The sequence below is a fragment of the Silurus aristotelis genome (genome assembly GCF_946808225.1).
Source record: "Silurus aristotelis genome assembly, chromosome: 10".
Taxonomy (NCBI): domain Eukaryota; kingdom Metazoa; phylum Chordata; class Actinopteri; order Siluriformes; family Siluridae; genus Silurus; species Silurus aristotelis.
The window spans coordinates 7200303-7224828 of NC_139583.1; the positions used below are offsets into that span (position 1 = coordinate 7200303).

Consider the following 24526-nt stretch of genomic DNA (forward strand, 5'->3'; position numbering starts at 1 on the left):
ATTATTATTATTAGCTGTAAGCCATAATTATCAAAATTAAAAGAAATAAACACTTGAAATATATCAGTCTGTGCGTGATGAACCTATATAATATACGGGTTTCATTTTTTTGTATTGAATTACTAAAATAAATCAACTTTTTAATGATATTCTAATTTACTGAGATGCACCTGCATGTTAAAACAGCAGAAGAAAACCCCAGGTTCCACCTCTGTCAGCCAAGAACAGAAATCTGAAAATGCAGTGGGCACAGACTCACTAATACACAACAGCTGAAAACAGTCTGGTCTGATAATTACTGATTTCTGCTGAGACACACAGATTCAGAATTTGGGGAAAATCACATGAATCCATAGACCCAACCTGCCTTGTGTTAACAGCCCAGGCTGTGAGAAGTAATGTACACTTTGGGTCCATTTAATACCATTCAACTTTCGTTTAAATGCCAGACATTTTTGCTATTTGTGTCTTAATGACCACAATTATCTTTAATGGCTACTTCCAGCATACACAATGTCACAAAGCAAAAATCGCCTCAAACTGGTTTCATTAACACGAGCGTAAGTACTGTGTACTTCTGGCTTTTTAAAAGAACACCTTTGGGATGTGGTAGAATATGAAATTCATGAACATGAACAAATGCAGCAATGTGATGCAATTGTATCAACATCAACATGAACCACAGTCTCAAAAGGAATATTTCCAACATATTGTGGAATCCATGCCATGAAGAACTGAGGCTGTTTTGAAAGCAAAGGGAGGCTCTTCTTCTACCCAAGAAGTGCTCCATGAGGAAGGAGTCAGAACATGACTTTTCTCCTAACTCCTATTTAAAACAAGGGCACCATTCAACACAACGAAATTAAATCAATGTTTATTGCCTTATATTGTTTATTGTGTTATAAACACACCACCATGGAGAACATCAGACAGCTTTCAAGACAACAATGACAGCTAATTACTGCAAGTCAAAAATAACATTAAACACAATCAAGGGAGAAAAGGGAGAAAGAACAAGGCAAATATTACAATGTCTGCACAGTTGATGCTTTTTTGTTATTAACTTTCTATTAAATGTCACCTCCATATGTTCAAGCATTCATTCTAACAGACAGCTGGGTTTAATCAATTATATAGACATATTACTCATACAGACAGTGATCCAACATAGTGAGCATTGGATCCTACTGTTTTTACGTTTAAAGAAATATATATACTAGCTTTGCAACATTTACATTTACAGCAACATTTTTTTCTGCATATGTAATGACTACCATTCATATAATTACACTGCAATTAGCATCAAGACAACCTACACAAGTTGTCCTTCCTGGAAATCCCATTAAACTTCCTGACACTATTTTGGGAGTAATGGAGATGTGCGCAAATTAGCGCAGGTAATAAAACGTACCAGATTGGCCCAGCGTGAAACGGCATGTTAATGTCGAAAAAGGCGATGTAAATGCGAACAATTAAATCGTTACCGCTCTCCGAATCACGGCAGAATGCGAAATGAGATTTATTTGCATTTTAAGCCGTCAAACTGCTGCATTATATGATGCAGTTCTCAAAATTACACAGTTAGAGCGTGTCATATTTTCGAGTTTGATATCAGCACATTACACCGAAACCATGTTGACTATTCCGGGTGATAATGACTTCAGCTTAGACTCACAGTTTTCACTACAAAATCGAACAGAAAATGGTTTCATGGCTTCATCCAATCTTTAGAGAGCAAAAAGAGTAATGGTGTGTTTATGTTTTAGTGCTCTAATTAAAGCCAAAGTTATTTACACATGGCCTGATCAGAGAGTTCAATTAAACAAGAAAAATCACAGCGTAATTCATCATTTGTACTTCAAAACAACGACAACATTGCAAACAAGCAGGGAATAAGATGCTATAGAAAAAAAAATCTAAACAAGATTACATGTACATGGGGTTCTGGGGTAATTTTCTGTGTTCCATAGTGACTCACTGTCTCTACACTCCAGAGTCTCTACTTCAGTGTTTGAGACTCCGGACACATTGTGGTCAAATTATTATTTACCCCTACTAGCGAAAACTGATCCCAAAAAAGACTCCACTCACTTTATAGCACGTCGGCTTAGTAGCAAACTAGCTTTAACCTTGTGTGCTAGAACTGACTTTTGTATAAATTTGAAACAATTAATGGCCTGTACAAAAACTTAGCAGAAAAAAAAAATCCTACCTGAATTCGCAGCAGATCTACTCCTTGTTGATTTCACTCTGGATGTGTAAATGTGGACAGATATACTCAGAGAGTCCAAAGGGAACGTGGAAGATAATTAGAGTGGAAATTCTGGAGGGAATGATTACCTACAAGGGCAGCAGTGGGTCCACATACACAGAGTGCATTAATGGAGCTAATAGGATCATCCCAGACCATCTGTCCCACTCAGTGTGATGTACACTATAAATACATAGAAGGTGACAGAGGTATTCCACAGTGCCACACACAACGCTGTAGCCTACAGGAGAATTTATGTCCTAGTACAGGGATAATTGGACTATTACAATAATCCAACACACCGTGCAAGACTCGGATACATATTTGGGAAATGTGCTTACATTAGGAAACTACGCGTGAAGCATTAGGACTAATGGCACTCGTGACGTATGCTGTATGCTACCCAGTCAATTTTAGTGCAACTCTGTAATAGGAAGTTGAGATTTTGGCAACAACAGCAAATTTTGAGCAAATTTGGACGTTCTATTGTTGTTGTTTTTAAAGCAGTAGCTGTTTCCTGTGTGTGAGATTGACAGATTACAGCTAACATCATAACCAGGTTAAGTATAAAAATCACAGCCAGCCTTTGTGTGAAAAAACAAGTACCACAATACACTCACATTTTCCACTCCATCTTATGATATTTTTATATATTTTGGTGGTATTTTTTTAACTATCCCAACCTGCCAGCTCAATTAACATTCCTGTCTGCAGCTTCTCTCCAAAAAAAAAAAAAAAAAGAAATTAGTGTGAAACCTGCTCCAATGGGCTCCTGTTAGCTTGTATTGTAGTTTCTAACTCTATTGAGCTAAATATTTAGGAGAAACGGGTGGAAGATTTCTGTCCAACTAATAAAGTAAGCAAATAAATCTATGTGTGTGTATATATATATATATATATATATATATAAAATTGTGAATACGAAATATATAAACATTTGCTTAAAAGCTGATATAAATGGCAGCCTTTTCTGCCCCTACATGGACAAAGCAGCAAATCCAAAGCACTGAGCCATGGCACTGGTCCACTGCAATATCCAATCAAAGAGAAAAGCTGATGGGACTCATCTATCTACAGGCAGCAGATAACAACCTAGAGGCTCTACTAATCATTTTCAGCCGCACTGCCCTACCGTCCTAATGCAATCTGAACTAGATACAATAGCACTCAATTATCTGATACCATCATCAAGGTTTATATCCACATGTAAATAATATTTCTTTCTTTCATAAAAAGTCTATTTCTGTTTATTCTATTTCTGAATGAAATAGAATGAACATGTTTAAATGATGGCACAAATAATAGACACACATTCCTGCTCTCAAAAACTCACTCTTGCATGTACACTGTCCCGCAGACTATTATACCTGACTGCAAACTTGGTCCACTATAAGCATCAGCTAATCTGGTCTCACACAGAAGATTCCCTCTTGGGTCGACTTCCTCCCATTGTGGAACCATCTCAGTGGATCATCTCAGGGAAGTACTGTTGCCTCTGTCATGTCTGGCTTTCTTTTTAGGGATCGAAATCTATATCTGCAGTTCTGTGAAGCTCTAATGTCTTTTATTAAATGTTTTATACAAAATTAATTGAATAATTGAATTAAGCATTAATTAATTCAATTAATCATCCAAGTAGATTTACTGATTGCAAGGGATTTACTGATTACACACATCCTAGCAAAGGTAAAAAGGAAAAGAGTTGCAATTAAACTAAACAAAGAAAAACGTGTTTAAATGCACACAGGAATGAAGTTAAACACAAGACAGGCAAATCTAATGAAACCGAGCAGTTGAAACTAAAATAAAGGTAAACAGTGCAATAGGGAATAGGGAGCCATTTCAAACAGTGACCATCTTTAATGCTCAAACTCAAATACAGGACATGCGATCATATACCATATTATGCTCTTATGCTCATATTACACTCGTCTCAGGAGTTTTTTTTTCTGGATGCGACTAGATGTCACTATTGTGATTGGACACAATCATACCAGAGTAATAATTTCTGGCACAACAAAAAGAAAACAAAAACACAGAAGGAAATATGAGAATCATAATTACCAAAACAATAAATTCAAAGAGAGCAACACAGACGATGAGGTAATCTGAGACAATGAGGCTTATCATACACAAAATAATAAAAATGAAAATCCATAGTGTATATGGAACTGTAATGATTGGAAACAAACATAATGAAACTGGTGATGACAACTTTTTTTTATATGAAATATGATAAATCTTATAACCTTATTAAACACCTTACAAAGTTATATGTTAGAAAATATGGAACGTGTGACGGGTCACTGTTTTCCCCGTCAGACACAATTAACAAATAAATTTTCATACACAAAATGCAGGCTATAGGGCGCAAAGGTTGGGTGAGATTTCAATTTACATATTAATAGAATCAGCATTTCTTAATGAGGGTAAAACAAAGACGCTTCAGGGACTTTTTTGCTGTCTAGTGACTTTTATTCAACATAAAAAAATCTGAAAAACAAGCTCGGTGTAATGTACTTGACCCAGTGGGGATGATGAGATGAAAAGGGATGTACTAATCAAATTAGAGATCTAATTTTACTGATACCGATAGCTAGGTTAGATCAATAACCGATTAACCAACTGATGGATGGATAAAAAATCATAAAAAATGGATAAAAGACAAACAAACACAAAGATAACACATTTAACATGAAATAATACTGAACTTAACTACAAAAATAAAAAACACCACCAATTCATGAAAATGTGCAAAAGGAAATAAACACGAATAAATGAATTAATGCATACAATAAATAAATGATAAATAATAAATATAATATTGCATCTCCATGCAGCACACAGTCTTACATGTAAAAACCAAACAGCACATGACCAGTATTTCAAACCAGAAGACGGAAAAACTATCGACTGGATTTTTGCAGATAGTTCCAGCAATCAAACTAAAAGAGGGCCAATTCAGACCTAAAACCCTGCATCTGTATTATGGTTATTATTACTCACTTTAATTGAAATGCATTTAATCCAAACATCAATCATTCTAAATCTTTCATAATTTTTCAGGAAATAAATCTGCATGCAGGAGACCAGTGTGTTTATTTTGCAGTTAAAAACGACCTACAAAACATTAAAGAACCCCTAATTTATTTCATATTAATTACTACTGAGCTTTATAGGTATCACTGATCCATAAAGGATGTCATAGGGGCAATACAACACATGATAAACTTTCAGTGCAAGTCAGGAAGTTATTTGGAGACCAGGACAACAAGACAATAGGACAATAACGTGATGAAACTGTGTGAAGAAAATAATAGAGAATAAATTACAGAAGAATTGTATCTTCTTCTTGGTTGTGTGACAGTGTAGAGCTGGCTGTTGACGTGTGAGTCAGGGAAAGTGTGTGATCACAAATGTGTCAGTGTATTCACAGCAACACACACACACACACACACACACACACACACACACACACACACACACACACACACACACACACTCTGAGAGGCACATACACAGAATTCCAAGTTGGTAATCAACCGCAGCAGGAACTGGCAATGAGAGCAGACGAGTGTGATATTCTTACTATGAGTACCATGAATTACACAAATATGCTTTCTGTCTTTCTCAGACACACATAAACACACAAACACACTTGATTTTATTAGGAGACAAGCGGTTTTGTTATGCAGTGTCAAGTCTGAGCTGGGATATGTGATGTTAACAAAGGCTAACGCTGTATCAGACAGCCGCTCCACACAGAGTGAGCGTGTCAGAGAAACAGAAATACAACAGCGATGTGATAAACAAAAACAGCCAAAACCCTGTACTCTCGGACTGTCAGTGCTAAAATATTACTCAACATAGTCCCTTCCTTTGCCAAGCTATTGGTTTTTTCTCTAGTGCGACAGAAGTGTCAGTTTCTCAGGTGAGCTTGGGGAAAAAAAGTCTCTGCTCTGTTGCTAAATAAATTAATGACTGAAACTGTCATTTCTCTACGTTTCACTGTCGTTTCACACCATCAATATCCTGCTAGTTCAGCAGAATGACTGGAAAACTGAAAATAACTGCTGAATATGTTTTAGAAACACAGACTGGCAGGTGTGGATCCCCATGTGGACATGGTTAAAGCCAATTCATTTTGTATGTTCTAAATATTTGCTGATTGTGAATTTTACAGATAACGATAACTAGGTTGCATATTACTTGCCGATAACCATTTAATCAACAACAGCTTTTAAAATCGATACTGGATAAAAAACTGAATAGTACTGAACTGAACGTTATACTGAGAGTCAACTGGAAAATTTGTAATGAAAGTATGCTAAATTAAATAAATATAAATATATTCATTAATAAATATAATTATAATACAGAAAATAAATTATAAATTATAAATATAATATAGCGCTCTCCATGCAGAGTGCCGTCTCGCCTGTAAAAAGCAAACAGCATGTGTCGTTAGTGATTTACCTCTAGAGGCTGCTCTCATAATGATAGCGTACCTTCTCAGCTGTTCCAGCAATGGACGCAACCCGGAAAAACTATTGGTATAGATTTTTTCGGATAGCTGTTAGTCCCAGCAATGAACTATCAATGCCGTTTAATTGGCAAAACCAATTAATCGTTCGTCCTTTATATCTAAAACTAAGAATTAGCAAGAGGGTTGATTCAAACCTAAAACCCTGGGTCTGTATCATGGTTGTTATTAATGACTGTAATTGAATTGAATTTAATCCAAACATCAATAACTCAAAATCTAGTAACCTTTACATAATGTTCAGGAAATAAATCTATACTAAGAAGAGCAGGGCGTTTATTTTGCAGTAAAAAAAACCCTACAAAACATTTAAGAAACCCCTAATTTATTTCTTAGTAATCATTACCGGGCTTTAGAGCTAATAATGAATCAGTCGACCTCTATTTCTGAAATGCTTTTTTTAGTCATCATGGGTGTAAACAGTGGTTAATGTTAAAGTTAAAAAAAATTTATTTCACTATAAAACTTTATAGAAGTTTAACTGGGAAGTTGAGCTGTAAAACTCCACCTCTACAGTAGGTTCAAACTTCAAATAGAAACATGCAACCTGGCTGCTCGTGCAAAGTCCTTTTTTAAAGAAGTTAAGTATTACATAGCATTTATTTCTGAGGTAAACAAGCAATAAGAACACTTTGGCGAGAGGATAACGACAGAAAGAATGGAAAGGAGAGGAACCGTCTCAGAAGTGGACCTTTTATGTCCTGTGTGCTGCTGTATCTACACGGATCCTGTCATGTTGTCTTGTAGTCATAGCTTCTGCAAGGTTTGCTTGGCAAAATGTTGGCACGAGAGAAAATCTCTTAAATGTCCTTTGTGCAAGAAACGGTGATCCAAAACGTTGCCACCACCAAACATGCATTTGAAAATGTTGTGTGACAGATTTCGTCTTGATAAAAGTGAGTCAGCTGCAGCTGAGATGTTGTTCAAGCTGCATAAGGAGAACCTCAAGCTCTTCTGCCTTGATGACAAACAGCCAGTGTGTGTTGTGTGCCGTGAATCAAACATACACAGAGACCACAGTGTCAGACCACTGGATGAGGCAGCGCAAGAGCACAGGGTGAGTAATGCACCTTACAACCATGTCAGTGTTGTAATATAAATGTATATAAATAAGGTCTAACTTTGGGTAAAGGTTAAACTTTAAGGTTGAATGTTAATGTATTAATGTTGCTTTTCAAAGCAAACCTACAAATGAGACTCTTGTTCAAAAGACAGCAAACAAGTTCAAGTCATTAGACTTCGAATCACAACATCTGCCTCTTCTTCACAATATGCCAAACTGTATCGAAAGTCCTCTTGGAAAACTGCTTGCTGTTCTTTTATTTTTTATTTTTCCAGTATTATGGCTGTAAATCTGGTATGTGTACACTATGTTTTATTTCTGCTGTTACCTCACCGGTAGTGCCATCCAAACTGCAAAAACATGCAACTTTTACATCACCATCCCTCATGCTTCTAGTACAAAAACAACCACTTTTAATAATCCAATAAAACTTTTTGTGCCTTCCATGAATCTTTAAATGTGACCACAATTAATAACACTATCGTTTCAGGAGGAGCTTAAATCTAAACTGAAACCCCTGCAAGACAAGCTTGATTCATTTAGAAAGTCAAAACGGGCTTGTGCTCTTAACTTGCAACACATTAAGGTGAAGAAAATATGTATTACGACAAACAGTGTCCTAAATAATTGATCTAATATTGTACTAATGCATTAACATCATTTGGTATAATGTTTTGTATATTAGAACCAGGCTCATCACACTGAAAAGCACATTAAGAGCGAGTTTGAGAAACTTCACCGGTTTCTGCAAGATGAAGAGATGAAGCAAATAGCTGCAGTGAAGGAGGAGGAGAGGAAGAAAAGCCAAATGCTAAACAAAACCTCAGACTTCGTAAACAATGAGATTGTACAACTTTCAGAAAAGATCAAATCTATTTTAGAAGATTTAGCCACTGAAGATACATCTTTCCTTGAGGTAATGCCGCAATAGTACAGTATTTCTAAGAATTCTAGTGGAAAAAAAGCATGCAATAGTTGAGCTTTGTGTATTTTGTGTAGGAGTGCCTCAATTTACCTTCACAGTGCACTAGTATGAGCTATCACTTCAATATAAAAACAGTTCCTGGAAACCCTACTCGACACAAAATGATGCTTGTGGCCAGAAAGGTTATAAAGATATCAGATGCCTGATATACCATCGAAGCAGCTGAGGCTAACACTAGACGAAGATATACTTAAAATACACTCATACAGACAGACAGACAGACAGACAGACAGACAGACAGACAGACAGACAGACAGACAGACAGACAGACAGACAGACAGACAGATAGATTCTTCTTCTTTTGGCTGCTCCCATTAGTGGTCGCCACAGCAAATGTACTGTCCCCGAGATGAAGAGGTCAGACAGGGGCTGGTTTGGACATGTGCAGAGGAGGGACATGGGGTATATCGATAGGAGAATGCTGAGGATGGAGCCACCAGGAAGGAGGAAAAGAGGAATGCCAAGGAGGAGGTTTATGATTGTGGTGAAGGAAGACATGCAGGTAGTTGGTTTGAAATAGGCAGATGTAGAGGACAGGGGGGTATGGAGACGGATGATCCGCTGTGGTGACCCCTAATGGGAGCAGCTGAAAAAAGAAGAAAGTTGGAATTGCAAAAAAAAAAAAAATTATATAGTGGAAACTGGCTTCCATATGAATCTTCTTCTCATTGATCTGCTGTTAAAGCTCAAGCACATATAAACTTCTTTTGTAGAAGTTGTTAAAAACATTTATTTATTCTTTCTTTACAGAACTACAAAGCAACTCTGGCAAGGTAAGTTAATTACTTCTTAATTCTTCCAATCTCGATGGAGTCAAAACTCATGGCTGTGAACACTGTTCCAGAAGCGAGTATGAGCCGAAGGAAGCTGAAACAGAGTCCGAATCACTAATTGATGTGGCGAAGCATTTGGGCAACCTGCAGTTTAGAGTGTGGAAGAAGATGAAGGATATTGTTAAATATTGTAAGTATTACACCTTTACATGCGGTGCACAGACATGCTACATCAGGTACATGTCGCTGGCGGTTAGATCAGAGTTATACTGTACATTCATAGCTTTTCTTCAATGCCTTTTGCTTCCTTTACAGATCCTGTGATTCTTAACCCCAATACCGCACACCCGCGGCTCAATCTGTGTCACGGCCTGACTGAGTTTGTATGCCAAGATGGGTATGAGCAGTTTCCTCAAAACCCAGAGAGATTTGAACATCATTTGTGGGTTCTAGGCTCTGAGGGCTTTATTTTAGGGACTCACTGCTGGGAGGTTGAGGTGGAAAATAATGCGGAATGGGCTCTCGGTGTTGTGACAGGCGATGTTAAAAAAATAAACTTCTACAGTGCAGGTGTATGGAAAAGCCATTACCAAAATATTACATATGGTGCCAGTGCCTCTGGAGTGTCTACCACCATTCTCAGGTTGAACAATGGCCTGCAGAGGATCAGAGTGCAGCTGGACCGGGACCACGGACACATTTCATTCTCAGACCCAATTACCGGCCACAATCTAAAAACCTTTTCCAACAGTTTTAAAGGCAGAGTCTATCCATACTTCTGCAATCAGTGTGACCTTTATCCTCTGAAAATTTTACCAGAGGTGACATTTGTCAGCATAGAACAGTCTGGTGGAAGTACATATAAGTTTGCTTTTGATAACACCACATCTGTTTACTTGTGTACAGAGTAGCAAGAGAGAAAAGCAAAAAAAGAACGAGAGGGTATTTACACAGAACTAAACCTCATAATGCATGGCAGTCTACACAACAATACTCATAGGAATGCCATGATATTATTAATCATGGTATGTCAGTTTAAGAAATGCAACTGCTGTGGATTTATACTTTTACACATTAAAAAATTGGTATCACTGGAAAGTCCAAGAGTAAAGCATTTGCCCTAGCATTCAATCACACATTCTTATGAGGATACAGCAGCCACCTGTGGGTGGGATTCCACAAGGTATGATGAGAGTACAACTGGCTGTGGTGTCTGAGTGGGCGGGTTAACATACACACTCTCCGCTTTCAATAACAGAAACACTAGCAATTTGTGAAAGAGGTTTCTTCCGAACGTGTTATGCTGCCCTGTGATGCTGAAAAAGATGCAGTCATTCGGCTTTTCCATGCTGCATGTTTTATAATCTATGCTTAGTTTACATTGTTAAATGGCTATTGTTGTCACAATACTTACATTTCGACTTCGATACAATGCCTAAAGTGAATATCATGATTTCAATGCCAAATCAAAACTATGGCAAAAATAAAAATTTTATAAATAAAAACAGGAAAAGTCATTGAATAAACATAATAAACATAAAATGTTTGCTGTTTAAACTACAAATTATATATATATATATATATATATATATATATATATATATATATATATATATATATATATATATATATATATATATATATATAAAATAAAATATTTGATTTTAATCAAAGTTTCGATCCTCTAGTTTCCTCACCATGAAAGTCAAGGTGTATCCCAGTGTGCCATTGTGCCGTAGAAGCAACAGGCTGCAAACCCCCCTAAAGGTCGAAACTCGGAACTACAGCTGTCACACTTAAAGTACCGGTACTAATAAAATAAAGACGTGTGCCATTTTTAAAAGCAGGGTATCGCAATACCTTACTAGAACCGGTATATCATGCAACACTCATCATGACTAGGTGACATCCTATTTCATCTACAGCACAGAGTGTGTACACATATAATGAGTAGTTAGGTTGGGGGCGGTAGCTTGGTGGTTAAGGCATTGGACTCTTTGGATCCGAAAGTCATGAGTTTAAATCCCAACCACACCAAGCTGCCACCTTTGGGTCCTTGAGCCAGGCCCTTAACCACATAGCTGCTCAGTTGTATAAATGAGATAAACAATTAAGTCACTGAATAAGTGCGTCTGTCAAATGCACTAAATGTGTATGTAAATGGCATCACCTACACCGAACAGTCTAAAAAAAAAAATAAATGATGAATCTCTATTTACAGAGAGACACTAGAGAGAGATAAGCGAAAACAAATTGGTGCAAATAAGAAAGCTGCTTCCATCAAAATCTATTCAGAAAGAGAGACTCAAGTGAGGTGGAAAACACTACATTGTGCTTGGTATCAGGTACAGCAGGTGTTATTGTGCTCATTCTCTCACTCAGTCTCTCCGAAGACAAATGACATGCAGAGGTGCAAACGAAGTCAAATACGCTCTTACTCTAGTTGAGTCAATTTGTGGTTTTCATTCCATTTCCGCTGACGTTTTCTTAATTGCATCTCAAGAGAATGTGGATTTTGGGTGTTTGGATGTATTTCCTTTCATTATACAACACAAAACAAATCTGAAGAACCTGAACCACATACGAAATTGTGGAAGAGTATCCGGCCGTAATTAAATGCAGAGCTACAGTTTCGAACATGTTTTCTCAGTTTATGAAAAAGAGATTTTGTAATTTAGCAGACTTTCAATAAGGCAGAAATCACTCGGCCATATCATATATCCTTTTAGTCCAAGTCGACAAATTACCTCCAAGAACTCTTGGAGCTGGAGAAATGGAAAAGTGCTAGATTTCTGAAAGACAAATTCAATAAACAATTAACTATGTGTGGAGGTACACTGTTATATTCAAACTGTATTGGTGTTATTATATAGGTTCAGTCAGCAATGTGGGTGAAACGAAAGGATGACCCAAAGTTAATTCCATGCGAATAAGCAAAAAGCGCAAGGTAAGCAAACTTGTTCACAGCCAGCATTTGTTTTTTTAAACCAAAAACATTACATCATCAACATCCAAGTAACTGGTAAACTAGACAAATGTGTTACCTGATGTTATCTTTTATTACAATTAGGAGAATGGACTGCAGGTCTGTTAACAGCAGGTCAAATGCTAGTGCACTAGAAATATACTCACAAGTAAATATACATACGAATACCTATAATAAATGATTACTCCGGAAACATAGAATAAATAAATTTATTCAAACGTGATTTGCGTTGTTGCTGGAACTACTGTCAAAACTGTTAGAGAAAATTAATCAACACCAGATCAGATTTAACAGTAGGGTAATACTGCATGTAAAACATTGTCAATCAGATAAAATTATCAGACAAAATGTCATTTAAGATGACCAGAAAGAAGTCAATAAGAATTTTACATAAACCATTAAGTCCTATTGGGAAGTAAAAAAAAAAAATTCATCTTCTTTTCCCCAACAAGGAGTATTAGAGTGTGTGGACTGTTAAATTCATCATTCCCTTATAGTCATGTGGGAAGTGATTTCTATCTTCCTTTCAAGATATGGATTAGTGAATATACTTCTACATAACAAAGTTGGAGACAGTCACAAGAACTTTTTAGAGGCTTTTAATAAAAATGTATTGAAACTGTTGCCCTGAATGTTGTTTGGAAAAAAAAAGGAGCACCTCTGTCATCAGCATCACAGGCTCATTCAGATTTTTTTCGGTCTGGCACATATAGGATATTGACGTTGCCAGTGGACAGTGAAAATGCCTTTCTAATAGGTTTCCTTTTAAATTTCATGCACGAATTGCTGCATTTTTTATATTTGCAAAAAAGCACCACTGGCATTTGTATAATGGGCTAAGCAGTGAATGAAATAATGTGGCCTGGATATCAACACTGAGCAATTATTCACAAATACACACACACACACACACACACACACACACACACACACACACACACACACACACACACACAGACACAGACACATACAGAGCAATTAAATAATTAATAAGATGTCTCCTGTGCTTATTGTACTGGTATGTCTCGCTCTGATTGTCATACAGAGAGACTTGTGGACACAGTGAGAACAGAAAGCGCAAACAGGAACAGTACACAGCAGAGCTTTTCTCTAAATAAAACATGGCACAGACAGAAAGCAAAGTTTTGTGTGTGTGTGTGTGTGTGTGTGTGTGTGTGTGTGTGTGTGTGTGTGTGTGTGTGTGTGTGTGTGTGTGTGTGTGTTGTTCACCACTCACCTCCACTGAGGCCAAGGTAAAGACACACAGAACTACAGAGGGCTGCCAGTAACCATGGACAATTTAGAGCATTTCTCTACGACAGTTTGAACTGTGTACCCAAAAACCCTGAAACACACACACACACACACACACACACACACACACACACACACACACACACACACACACACACACACACACACACACACACAAACACACACACACTACTCACACAAAGTGCAATCTGGATGGGAGGTACGACTAGTTTGCAAAGTTACCATGGAAACTGCAGAGGAAAAGCCCACTATGGGAAAAATACAAAAAGAATAATCATTAAAAAAAAGAATAATAATGTAAGTTTATCATTGACAGCTATACAAACACAGTAAAGCCAAACAGGTCAGTGTTATTAGAACAATGAAGTGTGGGAAAGAGTCAAATAAAACTAGGCAGGATTTTTATATGGCTAAAATAGTTAAAAAATTATAGAATGCTAATAAGAATTATATAATATAAGCGGGTAGAAAAAGACTACACACGCCTATTAACATGGCAGGTGTTTATATAATATGTAATAATATCAATGAAACACTGACTGCACCCCGGCCCTTTTCACCCTACATCAGTACCTGACTTTACTAACAGTTCTGTGACTGATGAACACAAATGCACATATCAACTCAAAAAGCAGAGACCATACTTTGACCAGGTGTCCGCAAACCTTTGGCAATAAAGTGTGTGTGTGTGTGTGTGTGTGTGTGTGTGTGTGTGTGTGTGTGTGTGTGTATATATAGGGCTGTCAAAATTAACAAGTTAATAACATGTAAACGCATATTCATTTTAACGGAACTTATCTTATTACTAATATCTTATTAACATGCGATTAATGCTGTGCGCATTTCTGTTTGATGGTTAAAAAGATAAATAAATACATAAACACAATACAAAAAAACATAAACAAAGAGAAATTTAAGCCTTTAACACAACACATTTATTCACAATGTCCTTTCTTTAGGCAGATAAAAAAAAAAAACGTTTTTTGAAATTATGTTTAATCATTAAACACTGCTGCGCCAAGTTTCAAATCAAGCACCACATCCGCCATGATGCACATATCCGGCCATTAAAACCATCCGTGTGGAAACATAGCATAAAAAACAGTTTGGTGTTCTGATGATTTACGTAATTTAAAACACCATAATTACTTCAAAACATTTACAAGGATATTTTGTGCTCTATGTTGAGTTTGGTTTCACTTATAATAAATAAATAAATAAATAAATAAATAAATAAATATTTATATATTTTTTTCCATCTTTAGCAGTATAACCGAGGCTTTTGTGCCAAAACAGATATTTCTAATTCTCCATGATTTGCTTCAGTAGAGCTGAACAAAAAAAAAAGCTCCATAGTATAATGCTGCCACCACCATGTTTCACAGTTCTTTGGGTGATAAGTATTATTTTTACACCAAAAATATTTTCTATGGACAAAAATTTCACCTTGGTTTCATTAGACCATAACACGTTTTGCCACATAGTTCGGGGTGAATTATTCAGGCCTGTAATTTTTGTTATAAAGGTCTTCTGTTTAGGCCACTAAACCACAGGCCCTCTAGCCACCCAGATATATAAAGAAAATACAAGACATATCCTCCCTTATTGTGATTCTATTTATTTTCCATTTAAAACTTGCCAGTTTAACAGACATATAAAAATTTTTTATACAGTATGCATTGTACACACTGTATACATACATCCACCTCACTGAAACAAGGTGTACTCGTTTAACACACAGACCAAAGGTGCCCTATAAATACGCATAGTACTTTACTAGTGTGTCGTATTCACTCTCATCAATATCTGACATGTTCTACATATCCAGCATGCTCATTCATGTGTGGTGGTAGAGATCATAAAGTGCTTTACAGTAGCTCCCTATTTTCATAATTGTGTATTTGCTATGCAGGGAATCAGTAATAGCTGGTTATTAAGTAATTTCATCATTGTCTTAATTGCCACAGCACGGATTTGCTCATGAGCGACAATTACAGCTTGCTGTTGGCAAAAAAAAAACCCCAAAAAACCAGATGAAAGATTAGAAAATTCAAACAATTTAATGGGATCTGTTTAATCGGACATGTGTTGGACATTAGTCCATTACTCAACACATACGCATGCTTGTGTGTAACACACACACATACAAACACACCAGTCATATCGCCATTATGTACAAACACTCTGTGTCAGTGATTTTGTGTGTTGCTATAGCAACCCTCTTTCAAGCAATGCCCAGATGAGGAGTAAGAGCGTCCTCATTTATTTTATTCCTTCACGTTTCCTGCGAGGGCTAATACATTAGCCTTTCATTAAAGCCACACAGCGCAATGTAAATGGGTCAGCGAAAATGCTTGCTCTTTACCAGCAGCAGCAGCAGCTACCTGAGGGAGGGAGGTGAGGGCGTAGAGTGCAGGAGGGAAAACCCCCAGCATGGACTTTGGCCTACAGAGCGGTCATTAAGTATTTAGAAAGCTAGAACTGAGCAGGTCAGGAGAGGCCTATAAAAGATGTAGAGAGTACAGAACAGTCTCGGAGCTCATTAATCCAGCTGATCAGTTTACCTCTCCTTCTGTTGCTCTCACAGAAGCAGGATCACATTCCGAATCAGGCAGAGACGACCTGGACTGAGTCCCATTACTTACACAGAGATCACATTTCTACTTAGTTCGTTTGCAGCTTCGCCTGCCTTCCTATACGGGTCTCAATTCCCTACTTCCCATTCATTAAAAACATAAATATAAACATGGTGTCAGTATATAATAGAAACTATAAATCAGATTAGACCACAGTGCTGCTGAATTCTAGAAATTAAAAGGTGTTGATTAATATTTGACAGCTCAGACAATAACGCCTGCACGGTGTGACCTCTATTCAAATCACAAGTTTTAAATTAGCGTCTTTGCTCAAATACATTGCAAATTTTGCAATGACTTCAAAACTTTCATATAATTTAACATTAAAGAGAAGAAATCCTGACCTGTTGTTACGTGTCCATTGTTACACTTTGCATTAGGGGAAAGTGTTTAAGACGGACGATGCTGAGCTTTACAGGTTCTCAGAAACATGACAAGCTATGTTTTTATTTCTCCAGAGAATAACTATAGCTCCTGTAACAAGTGAATAATATTATGTATAAGTATGGATGGATTAAAAAGTAGCAAATTGCTGGGTTGTACAAGAAATAAAAAGCGTCAGCATATGTGGCCATAAGAAATTCATCATTCAGGGTATCAACTGCATCACACCTCCCCTTTATTGCATTTATCTTTCTAACAGCATGTCTTGCCATTATTTTAATCTTTACACCATACACATCAACCAAACTATGTACTATAGGAATAGAGAATTTCTTCTTTTCTTTTCATTTCATCATTATTGTTCAATACATCCTTGTTTTTGCTAACTTTCAAGGGTTTATGCTTTTTATACCTATATTTATATAATATATTAATATAAAGCTACTTCCTTAATCCCCATTTAAAGATTAATAGACACAGGAATAAATAAAAAACCTTATATCTAATAGAAAATATTGTCACTAATGCAGTATTGTAAATAGGTTATGCAGAAAGTGTACTGTAAACGTTACACAGGTCAATAAAATATAATTATATGAGTCTCAGTTGTTTTGCCCTTTGGATTTCTTTATAATACATTCATCATATATTCAACATACATCTCTAGTAACTAATTACTGCATTTTGGGGTTTTTTTCTGCAGGTAAGGGCATGGAAGTGGTTTACCCTAAAACCCTCACACATTTTCACATCTTAAAGATGAATAAGCTGCAAAATAAGAAGCATACAGGGAAAATAGCAGCATAACAAAAGCTGCATATTGATTAAAAAAGCTACACAAACATAAACATTCCATTTATTTCCTCCCCTTAAGCATTATATCAGCATGTCCTTCAAACCTTTGCACACTGAACAACACTGAAAAACATTGACCTTTTTTCTACCATTGATGTTTGAGAGACGGGGTTGGCTTCACGACTAATAGCCACTATCCCAGTCAGACCCATGAGCGTCATCTAAATGAGGCTTTATCGTAGTTTAGAGGGCTATGCCCCAGCATGCCGCTCATTCAACTAATCTATTTCAATCTATCTCTCCGATCCTCACCAATCTATCCGTTCCCATCGGACCAACTACGGAATGACTCACCCCTCAAATCAATTAGAGTCGCACAAGGAGCGCCTCTCTTTCTCCTGATTGAATGGAGCTAAATTAAGGATGTCTACATTAGGCATGGGATTGCTCTATGGTAACATTCTGTAGGGCTATGGCTGTTCTGGAGAGTATGCATTGTCTGATTAGTACTCATAAGACGTAACGCTGATTCATAACAGAACTTGAGACACGGAAATAAATAAGAAACTTATATAATATAAACTATTGTCACTAATGCAGTATTGTGAATAGGTTATGCAGAAAGTTTACTGTAAACGTTACACAGGTCAATAAAATATAATTATATAACTAGAAAACTTTCCTCTAGTGATATATACATGCAATCGGTGCGATGATCATCATTTAATTATCTTTAGAATGGACTGGATGAGATTAGAGGAGAGGCGTGCACAGGAGCAGATAAAAACCGCTTTCATTCTTATCACACAGATGTTGCTAACAGGTTAAAATCTGCTCGTGCTCGTCAATGAATAAAGCAATAAAGAGGAAAGTTTTCGCTAAGCATCAGTCAGGTTAAAGTTTGTAATGTGGCACAGATAGAAGGTTAGACCAGACTTATAAACTGTCTAAGCCTGCAGTCCAGCTGAAGTGAGAATTAAAGGCATGAGACGCATTTCTAGAGTTTCATTTAGCCTCCCTGGTCCAAGTGCGTCAATAGTGTGAATGAGATGGGTGTTGGAGATGTGTTTGAGGTTGTGGGTTCTCTTTTTACCTTATATATATTCTGAAATCCTGACCAGTGCAGCCTTGCAATCAAAAAGGCATTTTTTTATTTTTTTTTTGCAAGATAAACGCTTCTGTATTCAGAACCACTGAGAAGCCTTATTTAAAACAGATTAAAGGGGCAGGATTACATGTATCCTTCACAGTGTCAGCAATTTCATAATTCTGTTCAGTGGACTAGAAAAATTTTGCGTCAACCAAGGAGTACATTTACAAATATAAGCGAATTACTGCTTCAAATATTGTATTTGTATAATGACCTGGGAAAACCTTCACCAGGTAAATATATGGCATTTTCTATTTTATATAAATTCTACAAGTTACAGAATTCCCTAAAGTGAATTTAATGTCCTACCCTCAAATCTAAAAAGATGATTTTTTTTTTTATGTATTTCTGCATACTTCTACATTTATAATTGATTTCTTGAAAAACATTAATGCTAAATTATTAAGACCTATACTTAGGTTAGTTTACTATAATAAATAAGGCCTCCCTGTGATAATGTTGTGTATTTTAGGCATACACATACACTAAATAGACAAACGTTTGTGGGGACCTGACCATTAGATTGTTATATGCATTTTTAATATTTAATATTTAGTCCTTATTTGCTTTTATTATAACCGCCACTCTTCTGGGAAGATGTTTCACTAGATTTTTGAGTGCTACAAGTCAGGTACTGATGTAGGGTGAGGAGGCCTGGAATACAGTCAACTTTTTAAATCATCCGAAAGGTGCTCAATAGGGTTGCGTTTAGAGCTCTATAGCAGGTCACTCAAGATCACCCACTCCAACCCATGTAAATCATAGAGTTGGCGATGAGCACAGGAGCATTGTCATGCTGGAACAGGTTTGAGTCTCCTAGTTTAAATTAAGGAAAAATGTAAGGGTACCACATCCACATCCAACTGTGTGGTAACAGTTTGGAGAAGAGCCACATATGGCTGGAAAAGTCAGACATCCCAATAATTTTGTCTATATTGTGTAGATATTTAACAAGATGACTTTCAATATATAAGAAAAGAACACTTAGCTAGCTTAAGTAAGTAGGTGCTTAAGGTACAGGTATCAACCCAATTCTGTTCAAAACCAAATTTCGCTTTGCAGAATTCAGCAGGTGACATCTGGCTAATATAATTTACAGATAATGTGAAAGAACTTGACAGTAATTTATCTGTAAAGCTGATAAATTACCTAGCAGTAATAAATAAAGAAACATAGCTCAGGGTTCATTTGGCTTAATTTTCCTCTTGCTAAATTTATATATAATTCTGTGCTTTCTTTGTGCTTTTTATTTGTGTAAAAGCAGATTTTAGGCAGAACAAAAGAGAACAAGAACAAAGGTAAAGGCTCTCCTATGCTAATTAAGCTGGAGTATAATTGCTGACTCTTGGTACTTGCGCTAGGGTCGTTTCCTCCAATAAGTAGTTGTGAGCCAAGAGTTGGGTGGGAACATGTTGAGGAGAATGAGGTCCTGGTGAATGCCTAGTGATTGCTAGAGCTGCCTGCAAGTCTCATTAATACAGGCAGTGCTGTGCAGAACGGCTCGGCCGGTAATTGATGTCTCTCCATAAAGATTTAAACCCTGCCTGGCTCTGAGCTTAACTCTGCACCTCTGATGCACTTCACTGCACATGAAGTCTGTGTGATAGAGTGTGTGTGTGTGTGTGTGTGTGTGTGTGTGTGTGTGTGTGTGTGTGTGTGTGTAAGACCGAGAAAAAGAAGGATGCAAGTGAACAATCTGAACTGAGAAGCTGAGAGACAAGGTAAGAGTGTGTGTGTGTGTGTGTGTGTGTGTGTGTGTGTGTGTGTGTGTGTGTGTGTGTTAAAAAAATAATTACACAAAAAATTACATGCACATTAGATTTCCACTGAACCCAACACTAAAATCATTAACATATTTATCATCTTTTATAAGTTTAAATCTGATTTAGATCAAATCAATATATACTGTTAATCTGTCATACTTTTGATAAATTTTACTGTCATCCAGGATGTATTGGCTATAGATGTGGGTTAAACCTTAGCTTGCATTAAACATGTATATGTAAGTATATGTGAAATGGCTGATGTGTGTGTCCTGCATTGATTAAAAAGAATTCTGTGCTGGGATTTGTGTTGTGCAAAACAAAAATAGTGACGACAAAATTGCACCATGTGACCAAACAACCTACAGTCCAGTCTTCTGGATTTAACCTTTAAATGTTTTTTAATCAGTTAACAAATAGAATAAACATGAATATATTAATTACAACATTATAAATGATAAATATAATATAACGCTCTCCGTGCACCGTGCTCTTTCGTGCAGCGCACGTGTAAAAACCAACAGCACGTGGTGTCAATGATCCGAGACCGCTCTCATAACGACAGCGAACCTTTTCGCGATTAATCGTTCAACCTCTAGACACTAAAATAAATACTTAACAGTTAACGTGGCTCCATGCTACAAACAGCAGGACAATTTTACCTCACATCCTACTTTATAGAAATGGCATGAGTAAGACATTTGATGTAAAATGTGTTAAACCTGTCGACTGGATGAACCTGGTTTGTTCGTTGTAGCGTAGAATATTTAATAGTTGCAGCGAGTGCCACTGGAAATGTATCATCTGCGAGCTTCACATCTGACCGCCTGTAGGAAAAACACCCTGCTCTTGCAACTTTTCAGTCCAAGCGCGTAACTTGCACACCATGCAGGTTTTGCTCTCTGCATCTCATTGCTGCCAAATGCAGATTTTCTGTTTCATATTTTTTCACTGACTTCATACGAACAGAAAGAAACAATGATCACCCGAATAGTGATTTCTGTAAACAAACAAAAAGGTTAACTTGGTATTTAAATACTCATACACTCCATTATTAAACACTTAACTAATTCTCTGCTCGTGCTGTGGGGCAGCTCAGAGGTAAGCGTGCGTGTGTGTGTGTGTGTGTGTGTGTGTGTGTGTTGCTGTGCAGTTTGTGCCTTTGTGCGTGTGTTTACACAGCGTAATAAGCCTGGGCAGATCTTGGCACAGTCTGTAGCAGCAGCATCAGTAGAGCCTGAGAGTGATCCCTCTGTCTTTCTGTGCTGCAGAGGAATTACAGCTCCCATCTGGTGGCAGGGCATGAGCCAGACAGTAACAGGCAAGATCAGACCAAACGAGGACAAATACTTTATAAAATCAGAACAAAAAGATAGATATAATAGATACAATAATGAGTTGAGCAAGACAAGTAAACGGGAGAGACAGATCATACAGAGTAAGAAATTGAGGTGAGGGTAAAGAAAACAGATGCGTGTCCTTAGCGCTGATTAGATTGTGGAACACACTCTGTGACTCTGTTTGTGTGTGTGTGTGTGTGTGTGTGTGTGTGTGTGTGTGTGTGTGTGTGTGTGTGTGTGTGTGTGTGTGTGTGTGTGTGTGTGTGTGTGTGTGATGACAAGCCTACGGGTACAGAAGAAAGCTCTGATTATCCCTCTTCTGTTGCTCAGCCTGTGATCTACAGGAACAGGGACTATCAGTCTTTTGTCTTTGCTCTTGATTTTTTTCTTCCTTCATATTCTTTTTCTTTCTTGCATATACAGTATGTGCACTTTATTAGGAACACCTGTACTCGGAAACGATTCAAAGCCATGCTCTGCATGTTCAGTGCCGTTTAAAACCCATATCGCTTATCTGCATGTTGCTTGAAGTCATGCCACTTTTCATTCAAAGCCTCCTGCAATTATCAGAGGGGAAAGAAAGAAAGAAAGAAAGAAAGAAAGAAAGAAAGAAAGAAAGAAAGAAAGAAAGAAAGAAAGAAAGAAAGAAAGAAAGAAAGAAAGAAAGAAAGAAAGAAAGAAAGAAAGAAAGAAAGAAAGAAAGAAAGAAAGAAAGAAAGAAAGAAAGAAAGAAAGAAAGAAGTCATTCAGCCACGGAAAAGTCCTGCAGCTGTATTGATTCACGCCAGGTCATTTCACTTTATCAGTATTTTCTGCATCTCTTCTCTCAGTTGTTTTCTTTTTTAACCAAACTAAGAGTCTATAAAGTTTTCTGCAATTATATGACCTTGTGGGGGTTTTGACAAGGTCCATTTGCATATAACCATTAAATATCTAAAAAGGAATAATAAAAATGGTTGTTCATGAGTTCACTGAGTGGGACTGGGTCTCCTGCCACAACTAAAATATGTATAATACAACAGATGTTATTACAAAGTCTTGCATTTATTAGCATGTGTTGCAGTAATATTAAACTGACCATCTATTTGTTAATTAAAGAGACCTGTTTAAAAGATTGCTTTATTTCTTTTTTTTTTTTTTAAGACTTGTTTGGCGTAAGTTTAATATGAGTTACATGGTGTTGAAGTATGGAAAAGAAGCCATTTTGGTTTATTAGGCTAATTGACTCCTTGCACAAGTGGGGAGTAGTAGCTCAGTGGTTAAGTTGTTGGTTTACCAATCAGCAGGTCCCCACAAGGTCGGGGGATCATACCTCGGCATCACCAAGGTAAAAAAAAATTCTCTTTTAGTTTGTTAACTTTTTGACATTAAACTGTGGTCTTTTCAAGTGTGATTAACAAATGTGTTCTCTGTAAGCATTAGTAAAAATATTCAAAAATTTCAGCCTGGCTTTCTGGTGAGAGCAGTCCCCACATTCGCAAGATAAATAAGTAGATTTTGGTGAAATTGAGGGGGAGTGGTGGCTCCAGCGGTTAAGGCGCTGGGTTACCGATCGGAAGGTCGGGGGTTCAAGCCCCGGTATCGCCAAGCTGCCACTCTTGGGCCCTTGAGCAAGGCCCTTAACCCTCGATGCTCCAGGGGTTCCTTACGAGAAAAAGAAACCTAGGACCGTGATGTCGGAGTGAGCCTTCCCGTGGGCTCACCACCTGCAGGAGGGACCGTAAGGGACCGGTGCTGAGAGGATTGGGCAGCAGTCAAAGGCAGGGGCCTTGACAGCCCGATCCCTGGACACAGAGAAGTGTCTGGGGAATCTGCTTAGACTGCTGCCCCCGTGACCCGAATTACGGATAAGCGGGAGATGATGAATTTTGGTGAAATTATTGTTATGTAATTCTTTGTAGTTTGTCATTTAAGGTAAAATTGTGAAATAAAAACTATACTTTATGATAGTATATCTTTATTTGTCACCCAGGATGATCACAGAGTCGATTAGAAAACTATCATTTTGGAAACACTGGACACTTTTTTCTCTTCTGTTGTAATTACATTTCATAGTAATTCTATTAAATACCATGTCTGTGTCTGACCTAAACGCTCTGCTTTTGGCAGGACTTTCTGAGTACTTCATATTCTCACCTACGCCACTTGACATTTCCACCGCATTGGCATTTTAATGCCAGGGAGACGCAGAGGTCTGCATGCCAAGTATATGTATTATACTATATCCTGTATGTTTAATACTGGAAAATCTCAACAACAAAAAAATTTATACCTTAAATTGAGCTAACTATAACTATAACTATACACGGACAGCTGATTTAGAGAATTATTATAACTTCTTCATTTGGGGATATGGTAAGAAACATAGCAGCAGCTGCCCCAAATGTCTTTTTTTTTTTTCAGTTTTTCCAAACAGGATAAATATTAAATTCAGCAATGCAGAGGAAAAAATATCAGTGTCCTTTTAATCAATATCCAACTGTGGATAAAAGCTTAAACAGCAGGCTATCTACACATGATCATTCGCCATCAGGATCAGTCTCTATTATGAAGGCAATTGGACACACACACACACACACACA

The 24526-nt window shown here is 37.2% G+C and overlaps 2 protein-coding genes across 7 annotated transcripts in view; one reads left to right on the forward strand and one right to left on the reverse strand.

Annotated features, from left to right (window-relative positions):
* The window catches only part of shank3a (SH3 and multiple ankyrin repeat domains 3a), a 272211-nt gene that overhangs the window by 235253 nt on the left and 12432 nt on the right, over window positions 1-24526 (reverse strand). The gene's annotated exons all lie outside the window — the stretch shown is intronic.
* LOC310731856 (E3 ubiquitin-protein ligase TRIM35-like) lies at window positions 7434-11115 on the forward strand. The gene is made up of 7 exons (XM_083551807.1): window positions 7434-7557; window positions 7674-7851; window positions 8348-8443; window positions 8543-8773; window positions 9593-9615; window positions 9687-9805; window positions 9931-11115. Exons 2-7 carry the CDS (start codon window positions 7711-7713, stop codon window positions 10524-10526), a joined length of 1206 nt encoding a protein of 401 aa, XP_083407933.1. The 5' UTR covers window positions 7434-7557; window positions 7674-7710; the 3' UTR covers window positions 10527-11115.